At 38.8% G+C, this 12,071-nt stretch overlaps 1 protein-coding gene across 1 annotated transcript in view; it reads right to left on the minus strand.

The window, feature by feature from the left end:
• Positions 1 to 936: 936 nt before the first annotated feature.
• LOC141106057 (ATP-dependent translocase ABCB1-like) overlaps positions 937 to 12,071 on the minus strand; it is a 115,889-nt gene continuing 104,754 nt past the window's right edge. The window contains exons 26-29 of the mRNA XM_073596437.1: positions 11,355 to 11,552; positions 5,141 to 5,347; positions 4,199 to 4,345; positions 937 to 2,992 (exon numbers count right to left, since the gene is read on the minus strand). Of these exons, the coding sequence (XP_073452538.1) occupies positions 2,795 to 2,992; positions 4,199 to 4,345; positions 5,141 to 5,347; positions 11,355 to 11,552 (750 nt within the window). The 3' untranslated portion in view covers positions 937 to 2,794. The remainder of the gene's footprint in view (positions 2,993 to 4,198; positions 4,346 to 5,140; positions 5,348 to 11,354; positions 11,553 to 12,071) is intronic.

The following is a 12,071-nucleotide window of genomic DNA, read 5'->3' on the forward strand; positions in this document are numbered from 1 at the left end:
GCTGTGTTCTGCTGGGGAGATGGGAGAATTCCCTTTCTTTTGGTCTTGAAGATATGCAAAAAATAAAAAACTTGCACCAAAGTAAAAGGGAATTCATCTCTTAGACAGTTGTCAGCAGAACATTTGTAACTGTTGGATTAATAAGCCCCTCAGCTCCTGCTCTGGTGACAGCCCAGTTTTGGATTTCACTTCATATTCTAATCTTTCGGCCTTGTGACAATTGTCACCAGGACAAATAGTGGGGACAGCGACAGCAATAAAAACCCAAGAGAGGGTCTAACCCTGGTATTCAAAACTAAATAAAAAGGTTGCCTTTACTAACACTTTAACAATGGCTGCTCTTGTATTTCTATCCTGACGGGTTTGTTGTAATCAGCAACTATTTTATATCGGTGGTCATAAAAGTGTACCAGTCCCAGACACACTAAAGTACGGTCTACAATTGTTGGAAAGATCCTCAGTGGCCTTATTTTACCTTTCTGCCTATAGTAACAAAAGGGGATTCTCCATTCATTTTCCTATACCACAGTAGGAGAATAAAAGTGAAGAAAATGCTGGTGCCTGGAGCAAACGTTCACAGACACATTAATAAATAAAGCCTTATATGAGTAAATGTATGCTAAACAGACTGCTTGTTACAGCTTTATACATGTTTTTCTGTATACGGCTTAGTAAAATGAAGAGGTTACAATCAGAATGAACATATTTCTGTAGGAAAATAGGTGAAAATTTCCTTTGATAAACACTGGCCATGTAGAAAATGTAGTGGCTGCAGAATGCAAAACACGTTGAATGCACTTCTAAGATGTAAGAGCAGTTATTGTACTGAGTTTGGTCTTTTATGCTCTGTAAATTATTATGCAATATATAACACTGTTGCCATACCAGCGGCATGCCTATTTGCATTTTTCTTGAAGAAAGACACGGACTCCAGCATTAAAAATACAAGCTAATAAAGTTTATTTTTTTTCTATTATACAATATTTCAAAGGTATATACAAAACCATTTAATAACTATGCAATAATATATATACAAATATCACAAAGACCTATAATAAAAATAGTGCTTGATTTAGCTTGTACATTGTACTGATACAGATCATAAACGCATAACATTTACAGTACGTTAGACAGCACAAGATGTAGGTCAAAGGCTAAGTTCACCCAAAATGGAAATTTTGGTTTTGCGCCAAGGCTGCTGGGTTGAAGGATTTACAGGCTGCTCATATCTCTCGTGGACTGCAGTGGTAAGACCTCCCTAGTAGTTCTTTGTTTTAGTGCCTCAATTATGAAACAAATGTCTCACTTCTCAGATTATCTTTTTATTTTTAAATAAAAACACCACAACATAACAGAAAAAAAATAGACCTATGGGGTGGGCGGAGCTTAAAACGTGTGCGGAAATTTTACTGGCTTGGTCACAAGATGATTTATCGAAGATGTTCGGGGAATTCGGGGAATTTTCTTACATGGATTCCTAACAAATGATTGCATAATTCCTTTCTGGTGGACTTTAATTTAGAACAAAAAATGTGGGGGCCCCCTGTGAAAAAATGGTACCTTTGTTATAGGAAGGCATGAGGACACTAACCAGTGCAGTGGTGCCAACCAAAAAGTGAGAGTTCAGCGCTGGGTAAAGTTAAAAGTTTTCAAACATTACAAGAACAACGTCAAAAAATATACACAAAGCATGAAAGCGTTCTACATTCATGTCTTAATATTCACAGTTGACATCTAAAAAGCCACACATGTAACAATAAAAACGTAAAACTATTTTTAACGTTTGTTATGTGCGAATTGCTGTATCCATACCAGTCAGACTCTACTTTATTGCACACCTCTAAATACACAGTTGAAATGAATATATGTGTGAACTGTCAAAACATTTATAGCTTTTTTTCAATCAGTAGTGTAATACAGGCACCCAACCACACTCCTGGGGCTCTCTACAGACTAGCTACACAGCCTGGTCAAGGATCCTACTTGGCCTATTAGTCAATGATGGAAAACACAAAGTTGATGGTCCTTCTGCTCTCCCCTCCTGTGAAAATGTTGCACAAAGCAGTCAGGTCCTAATTCCTGATTGGCTCAAACTTCTGCCCCTCCCTCCCTATGACTAAGTGCTGCTGCACAGATTACAGGAAGCTGATATAAGATATAGACAGATTTGGAAATTTATGCTACTTTTATGTAAAATACATTTTATGATGTTTTATGTATATCTAATTATCCACTTGCTTAATTGGTATATCTGCCTGAAGTTCAACATTACAGTAGCCACAGTGAATACGATGGCTGGTCTGTTTGCAAGGTTTACGGTACACATTTTCAGTTTTTAAATAAACCTAGAATTGCCTGTTGTCTACAAGACAGATAATAACAGCATGGTTACAGCTTTATAACAAAAACAACAATCTGGCAGAAATCTACTGTCTTACTGTATTTCCAGGTAAAAAAAAGTGTGTTAGAAAAGTATGATAGAGATATTGAAGGTGACTGATATATTTAGAAGGTTGTGCTAATACATACATCCATCAATTTGCTTCATTATAAAGTGCACTTTGAATCACAGTCCCTAGACCGGAAGTATTTTGGGTATTAAACCAATGCAGTTACCCATACTACTATCAGCTGGGGGGCCTGCCTGGTCTCTTTACCAGCAAGATCTATGCTCTGGTTTTTCACAGTTTGTAGACAGCAATGCCATGCTTGAGGCCTTTTGCTCTGAGACTAAATTTTAGTGCATAGTTTACTAGCAAGTATAAATTTAGCCATGAAAACATCAATCTTTTTATCAGTTAGTTACTTGGGAATTTACAAGAGCATAATATGCTCCTTGTTTAGCCAGCAGCTGGGGGTGCGTCCCTTGCTCAATGACTCTCCCGTTCTGAATGACTGCAATGATGTCAGCGTTCTGTACTGTTGTGAGTCGATGTGCAATCACCACACATGTCCTTCCTTGTCTGGCATCATCCAGAGCCTTCTGGACAATCTGTAATATTAAAAAGTCAAGAAACGTATTTAACACATTATACTGCTTCATTTGTTGGAACAATTGAAAGTTCACCCTTCAAACCATAAAATATTTTCATTAAAATGTAACTGTGCAAAAGTGTCATTTTTAGTAATTTCCTATATTCCGTCTGCCTTAACGACATATCTGTTCATGAGTGGCTTACAAAAATTAAAAAGGAGATATGATGTTAAATTCTGAATAATGAAATATATTTGGCCATAAAGCACAACACATGGGTTTGGGAAATCGAATACGGTTGTCATTCACATAAAATATAATACTACATTTCTTTGGTTATGTAAAGGATATGCTGGAAAATACAACAGAGTTGAATGTGCTATGTAAGTAAATTTACCACCACCTTGGTTGAGAATGGCTGCTTAAAGTGTTACTAAACCCACAACAGTAAAAATAGTCTATATATGCAGTAAAGCATGCTTGTTATACTCACTGTGGAACCTAAGGGGTTAATTCTCTGCACTGTGTAAAAAGGCCGTTTGGTCCTGTATTCTTTGACCCTCCTCTTTTTCCACTCTCCCCAAACCATCTCATGATAGAACAGAGCCTTGTGGGCAAGCTGCACATGCTCAGTTCGGTGTGTATTGCTAGAGAGTTTTTTTTTCGGGAGAGTGCATGTGATCAGCACAGGGCCAATCAGCACTGTCCAGACGGAGTCAGGGGTCCTGCAGCCTCATAGGACAATCAGGGGAGAATGAAAACTCCTCCTACAAGCTTTAACCAGACACTGATAGAAGTCACAAGGCTGCTCTAACTGCTGACGAGAAAAGCTATTTAGCAGTTTTTTATTTACTAAAACTATTACATTTCCATGTTATGCGTACTGTGGGAGACCAGATAAAGTGTTACTAAACCAAGGACACTATATTTACTATAAGAGCCTTAGTGCCTAACCAGTCAGTAATCAGAATTGCCCCTGCCTTGCTAATATATTAATTACAATGGTTTCTACTAGTTAAACATTTTGGTTTATTTATTTCACACTTTCTTGCATTTTTCTACATTTTTTAATGGGTCTTACTGAGAGGAATTTCAAATGCGGCACCAGTTTTAGGGGGCTGTAGGAAGCATAAATAAATAAGCATTGATTTAAAAAGAAACTGTAAGAATAGTGAGCTCTGGAGACCAAAATCATTCACAGCCCACGTTTAAAAACAAACTAACCTTTTCACTTTCTGTGTCAAGAGCAGACGTTGCCTCATCCAGCAGCAGAACTTTGGGTTTCCGTATTAAGGCTCGGGCAATGGCAATTCTCTGCTTCTGTCCTCCTGAGAGTTGAGCACCTTTATCACCCACGCGTGTGTTGTATTTCTAAAATAATGATGACATGTAAACATGTATATACTTTTCAAATGTAGATATGATTAAAATAAAAACACACCAATCTATTTATAGCCATCTATTCTTTTTATTATCTCTGCAGTGGTCAAGAAAGTTGGGCACAATCTGAAGTTCTGCTGAGAACATCTGCCTATCAAGTTCCAAATAGGTCAATATATCGCTATGTGTGTACAGGCAAGGGTTACCCAGTAATAGTTAGGGCAAATGTGGCAAATATTTTGTTTTGAAATGTATTGGGATGGAGGCATGGCACTATAGGTACCAGATCACAATTTTATTTTCTTAATGTGACTAACTTTTACTAGCTTATGTGGATTAAAAAAAAAATAATAATAAGATTTATCACCACTCCTTTGTGGTAGCTTCTAAAAAAAATGATTCAACTTCAACTCTTCTAAACAAGTCCTGCTGAATTGGACCAACTATAACTATATAGCTATACCATGATCCAGATAAATGAAAAGTTTCACAGGTATACAGGCAAGGCTAAAGAGAATAAATGAACGCAGTAGCTCATATTAACCCAAAGCTGCAATCCGATACACCAGTCCAGAATTTCCAATCCACCCTTGCTATAAATGTACTATGAAGCTAAACATTTCTCTCGGGGATGCATAGCAATAGCTTAAATCTATAGCCACATGTGTGCAGGTCTGAAAACCTATTTCTAACTAAAAAAAAAAAAACACGATAGCTTAACACATATTTATTCTTTCTTCAAATCACTTCTGCAGAAACATAATAAAAGCATTTTTGTTTACTTACATCTGGAAGATTTTCAATGAAAGTGTGGATATTTGCAGCCTTTGCAGCTTCTACAATTTCTTCATACGTCACTTCTCTGTCCAGAGCACCATACTGAATATTTTCAGCAATGCTGCAGTCAAACAGCATGGGCTCCTGAGACACAATTCCCATTTGGGATCTCAGCCACTTTAAATTCAACGTTTTTGTGTCTATTCCATCCGCAAGCTATAAAAAGAGACAGAATGTCTACTTAGAACAAAGTTTTCACTACTGTATATCATACTACTTGCATATTTTTTAATTGCTTATCATTGGCTTGATGCAGGCATGCCATCTCAGAGGAATAATAAACCCATTTGCTGTAAATGACAAGCTGGGTTGAGATAGAAGCAACATAAGTTACCATTTCTGATTGTGTGCTAAGTGAAGTAGCATAATAACTAAAAATATTTCAGTTTACAGAAGGTCAGAACTGTTGGGACTATGTCACTGGTGACAAACTTGTCAGTGGCAGGATAGTTTCAGAGGAAAACGTTCACCTGCCTAAAGGTCTCGCTACCCTACATCCGTCTCACCAACAATTCAGGCTTCTAAGCTTTTTCATCAGCAAGGAAGCATAACCTCACTGCTGAAACAGTCGAGGGGCAACACATACAAAGGGGGTAGGAATCCCCCCTGTATTATTAGCGATCCTGTTGCTGGCACATTCTTTCAGCCAACCTTGCAGCTTGCACACCTCTGCCACATAGAACAGAGAGTCCTATGTCATCTCTCCACCTCTAGCCTTCTTATTTGACAAATACCTCATCAACTGTAATTACAAGACACTACCATGCCATCACTAACTACATGGCCTTGGTTACGTGATGCAACATAAAGGCTTCAAAGAAGGTGCCAAGGTGAAATTGGGAGACACCCATATTCACTGGTATATCAGCTTTGACACAATGATAGTCACCCAGGAGTGGTGAGAACTGTGCACCCGAGTTTCCAGGTTACAGTGGGCAATTACCTCTCTCTCTATTGCACTTTTTACATCTTGGAGAATACAGCTCAAGCAGACTACAGGGTTTGAATTGGGAGGGTGAAGCCCACTTTGGAGTGAAAATTGACTTCAATGATCAGAACTTGCTGCTGACAGGTATAGGATTCCTATGGTCACACCAGTCCACTATGATCCTGATCAATGGCACCTTCCCTCTTTGGGTGGGAAACAAAAGTAAACAGAAAAGCACTGCTGCATGAATTTATCCTCTAAAAATGTGATATAAAACAAATGATAAGTGTTAATAACAACAATAAAGGGTTGCTGCAACACCTAATGTGTTCCCACAGTGTAAAAATGTATTTGTTTTGTTGGAGTTGCGCAGCCTATAAAAAAACTAGCATGAAATAACCATATAAATTGTCCACCATTCACATGAATAAAATAATAAAGTGATAAAAATATTAAAAATAAAATATTAAGGTAGCCGTGTTCATTTTGGCAGCAAATTTCGATTTAGCCTTAAGCCGCGTACACACGATCGGATTTTCCGACAGGAAATGTGTGATGACAAGCTGTTGGAAGAAAATCCGACTGTGTGTACGCTCCATCGGACAATTGTTGTCGGATGTTCCTGCTGACAAATGTTGGATAGCAGGTTTTAAAATTTTCCGCGGATAAATGTCTGTTATCGGATTTTCCGAGCATACAAGTCCGTCGGACAAAAGTCCAAAGTACAAATGCCTGGAAGCAAGGACGAGCCAGAAGCAGTTGGTCTTGTAAACTAGCGTTCGCAATGGAAAGTTAACATTCGTGACGTGGCAAATTAGGAAATCTTGAAATGCAGCGCACAATTCTCTTCTTCTTTAATTAGATAATAATGAAGCTGTTTTGCTGGTCATACTAATGGAGTTATTGCAAATACATTTTCAAAGGCTTTTTTTTTCTAGTGATATCAAGAATAATATTATTATGCTTTTTTTTTTTTATTTGGGCAAGTTACCACAACACCATAATCCCGTAGTTTTTAAGATCAAAGATACATCTATGTTGGTGTCCCTTGTCAATTTTACAAACTGTCATTTGAAGTAAAACACATAGCCAAGTATACTCCACAATTTTTTTATTGTGCATTAAAAAAAGATAACAAATAAAATTAGACATGCTATCTGTCAATAGAACGTAACCAAAAAGCGCATTCTATGCATCCAAAAATATAGAAAAATATATACCAAATCAAATCATTATTCAACCAAAAAAATGATGTCAAAGTAATAACTCCAAGGCCAATAATAAATAACACGTTATCTCCTCTGATTCCGGACATGGCTGGTTGACGAATGGCCATTCAGAAACTAACTGAAAAGCGCAAAATGAAAAGCGTGAAATGAAAAGTGCAAATCAACACTCACCAAACTTCTACTAACACGAAATTAGCAGAAGGAGCCCAAAGGGTGGCGCTAAAGAGCTGAAAAACAACGTAGTTCGTCACTACGTTCGTATTTGTTGGCCAAAAATTCCTTGTCGTTTGTATGCAAGACGAAGTTTGGGCCAACACCCTTCGGACAAAAGTTCATGGTTTTGTTGGCCAACAATCCGATCGGGTGTACAAGGCTTTAGTCTTAGGACTAAAATGGCATTATAGTTTTAGTCCCATTTTAGTCTTCTGCAAGTGTTTTAGTTTTAGTCATAGTCTTCGACTAAAATGCCATTTTAGTTTTAGTCCGATTTTAGTCATCATATTTTAGTCGACCATAATCTCCAGTTCATTTTAGTCGAATAAAATAATTTTGGTCAACTAAAATCGAATGTGTTTAGTTAAATTGTAATTCATTATTTAAGCATTTCTCTAGAATTTCCAAACTCAATATATACTCCTGGAGTAAAAAAAATGGTATTAAGGTTTGAACAAACTCACAGATACAGATTTAGCCACTCTGGACGGTCTGAAGAGGCCTGTAATGCTGCAGAGTGCTGGATGGTGGTCTCACGTCTCAGGGGTGGCCTGTAATGCACAGTGCCCTGGATGCCGGTGGTCACTGGTCAGAGGAGGCCTGTGATGCGGCACATTGCTGGATGGTGGTCTGAGGGGAGGCTTCAGGCCTGCTGTACTACACATTCACAGTGTGCTCTCTGCTCTGGATGTGGGCGGTCATTTTGTGAGTTGGGACTCGGGAGTGGGACAGTCTCGTCGGGACTCGGGAGTGGGACAGTCTCGTCGGGACTCGGGAGTGGGACAGTCTCATCGGGACTCGGAAGGCCTGCTTTTAATGCACAGTTCTGCTCTGGTCTCTGGCAGTCGTCACGGACGGTGCACACAGTCGATTCAACTCACTTGCTTGCTGGGAGTGGAAGCAGGCGGAGCTTAGTGGAAACTGGAAGTTAGTTCACGAAGGTAAACATCCCTGCCTCACATTTTCATCATAGTTTTCATCAGTGGAAGAAAATGTGCTGTACTTTTCATTTTCATCACTGTAAAAATGCCTCTGATGAAAACTTTGACGAAAACATTTTTGTTGATGTAATTGACACTGGATGGTAGTGTCCATAACCACAATAATAATCAGTGCTGAGTGTATACTAAGTGGTAGAGCAGTAATTTTCAATTGTGATGAAAAACTCTGCTTCTGTGATACACGCAATAACTCGATAAACGGCGCCTTAAAGGGACCAGTACTCACGTCCGAACAGTTTACTTGGGAGGATACCAGTGGCTGCTGTTGCTCCACTTTTTGGGGGGGGGTGGCAAACAAACCATCCGATCCCCCCTCCCGTTCAGGACGGTTGATCAAACCCCCCCATCACTCGCCCAACAAACCCCCCCCGTTGCTCACCCCCCAGCCCTACACTTACCCCATCCAGGTTGCTGGCAGCTTCGTGGCTTCCCCCTCCATCTCCTCCTTGGCAGCTTCCCCCCTGCTTCTTCTCCCGGCCGGACAATACGATCGCTTCTCCTCTTGGCCAATTGGGTCTTAAGGACCACTTCATGATTGGCTGGGAGGAGAAGCAGGAAGACAATAGTGAATATTAAGTTGCTATTGTCACACAAGTGGGTGGGCTCAGGGCGCAGTGCTCTGCGTCCCGAGTCCACACTTTTTTGAAGCCAATTAGAGCTAATCATGTGCTTAAAAAAAAAAAAAAAAAAACACTGAAATCCATGTGCCCAGCACCCTGCATGTAATTGTGATCTGAACATCAACCTGGATTTATTATTTGGTGTATTTGATTGTTAATTAAGGTGAGAGTTCTGTGAGCACTGAGGTGACAAGAGGAGGTGGAAGTGCACAGCACGTTTTTTCACTTGCAAGTGTGGACTTGAGTTGATCACAGAAGCTAAGTTTTTTTTATCACAATTGAAAACTACTGATCTACCACTTAGTATACACTCATCATGGATTATTATTGTGGTTGTGGACACTTCCATCATATTTATTTCTTTTTTATATTTTTTACCACTTTATTATTGTATTCATGTGAATGGTGGAAATGTATTTGGTTATTTCATGTTAGTTTGTCTATAGGCTGTGCAACTCAAATAACACTGATATATCATTGGGTGGACTGTTGCTTTAACTGCTTGGTGCATAAAATATGGGTCATTCCTTTTAAATTTTCAAATTGTAAAACTTTTTGTTTAACTAAACTTGAAATCTCCAGCAAGAGATTCAATTAATAATCCCCATACAGCAATAAAACCTTGTCCAATTATCTGCATCAATAGTCAGTCTCTGCAGTCAGTTACAGCTAATCTCCAGAATGTGAGCTATAGAACATTGTAGATCTGTGCATGAAGTAGGAGTTTCTATTGAACTTTAGGCACCGTTGGCATCCGATGGCCACAGGCTGCTAACTACATGGAGTTATTTGCCTAGGCAAATTATTACACTGAATACAGATTTCCATTATTAAACACATTTTGTAGCCAATGTTAAATGTTTGCTTTTCAAATAGCTGTCTGTGTTATTTGTTTCTGTGTGTCATGCAGTTCAGGAGGAAGTTTACTTAGGCTTCCTCGTTGGCAGGGTAATGACAAGAAAACTAAAGCCCTGATTATTAAAAATACATTATCTTAAAGGATTACTCTGCGAAGTTCAATACATAACTACATGCAGCATATTACATTTGGTGCTAAACGTTAATGTTTGATTAATGTGCAAATCCATAAAAACAGGAATCCATCAGCGGCTGTAATTTTATAAATTGCCATTCTCATTTTTGAAGCGCAATATGCCTGTTCATGGAATAATTTATAGGAGTGGAAGGAAAATTTGCAAAATAGCCTTTTTTGTTACTGCAAATTGATTAGTTACATAGCTATTAATAAATTATGCAACTGGTATTTTAAAATGTGCTTTTCAACTTGTGTTAAAAACTGAAATTATTTTTTCTTTATTATTGAATAAAAGGATAATTAGACATTAAAAGCATTATTTTTAACAAATGAGCTCTGCCAGCTGTCTTACGGAATAGGAGGATCAGAAAAAAACTGCAACACACATCAAACCAGTTGATAGAACTCATTGAATATATGAATGTCTGAATTTCATTAAAAAATCAGAATCCAGGATCTTGTGACCCCAAACTTTAAAAGAGAACCTGTGTTTCACCCACGCAAGGAAAAGCAACAGTTTCACTTTAGTCCCTGCCTCAATGGCAGCACATGGTCACCTCTCCCTCAATGTGCTGCCACCTGGCTGTAGAAGCAGGATAAGCCATAGCTTACACAAGACTACGGGCTCCCCACTGTGACAGTGCTTGGTGATTGGCACAGCACTGAGAGGGTCAAATAATTCTTCATACCTGGAAGTTTTGGGTATTCTTTAAAGCTGCCGCAGTGACGGGGTAGCAAAAGAAAGGCAAGCATGCTCTTCTGGGAAGAGACGCAATAAAAGCAAGCCTGTTGCTTTGCTCTGCATGGGGTTTATCTTAAGCTAAGGTCACTGACAGAGTGTACTTCAACAGAGTGCTATATGGATGCTACATGAATGAACCTTGTGAGCTGGGGCTACTTCTGTAGAATTGAAGCCAATGAGATATGAATGGCTATGACATTGTCCTCCAAGTTAGACATCTTCAGTCTGGAGCGATACAAGTTACCAGCTGTGCCTCCCCAACACTGAACTTGGTAGATTTGGGTATTTCATTAAACGACTTCACCATTCACACCAATGCCTTTCAAAAACCTTATTAACATCTGATGTATATATACACACATCTGTTTTTATTGCATATATCATTTTTGCTTACCACTTTTCCATCAACAGGATCGTAGAACCTCTCCAGTAGCTGAACAGATGTACTTTTTCCACACCCACTGCTGCCCACCAGAGCTAGGGTTTGTCCTTTTGCAACTTTCACATTCAATCCCTGAAGAACCTGGACTTTTGGTCTTGTTGGGTACACAAACTTGGTATCTTTGAATTCAAGGTTTCCTTCATACGCACTCTACAACATAAGTACACGTATTTAATTTAATATAGAAGCTTGGCGTTTATTACCCAAGCAAAATTTTTTGTGCAAAATGCCTTAATCAGAGATATTTTTGTAGTTCTTACTGGTGTTAACAGATGAAAACTAGAATTGCTGCTATGAGTAACTGCACCTCATTGTTTTTTAATAATCTAATTTTTTTTGATAATAAAAAAAAAACCTGTCTAATAATCTAAATAAAGGACTCTAATGTTTCCCAAAGACTTCGGAGAATGGGTGGACATGCCGTAACAATCCACCCCTAACAAATATTGCCCTCGGTCTTTGCAGGGTGGAGAATAGTACAGGCAGATGCTGCTGCTTACCTTGTGGAAGAACTGCAGTTATTTGGGCAGGTTTTTTTTATTTCCTTCAATGTTCACCCTGAGACCAGTAGACATCTGCCTACCCTTAAAGATGTGAAAACATTCTCTTATCTGGCAGCAAAACCACTGGATCGGGTGACTGTTATCTCATACTTATGAGCTGCATAAA

Source organism: Aquarana catesbeiana, linkage group LG08, assembly GCF_042186555.1.
Source record: "Aquarana catesbeiana isolate 2022-GZ linkage group LG08, ASM4218655v1, whole genome shotgun sequence".
Lineage (NCBI taxonomy): Eukaryota > Metazoa > Chordata > Amphibia > Anura > Ranidae > Aquarana > Aquarana catesbeiana.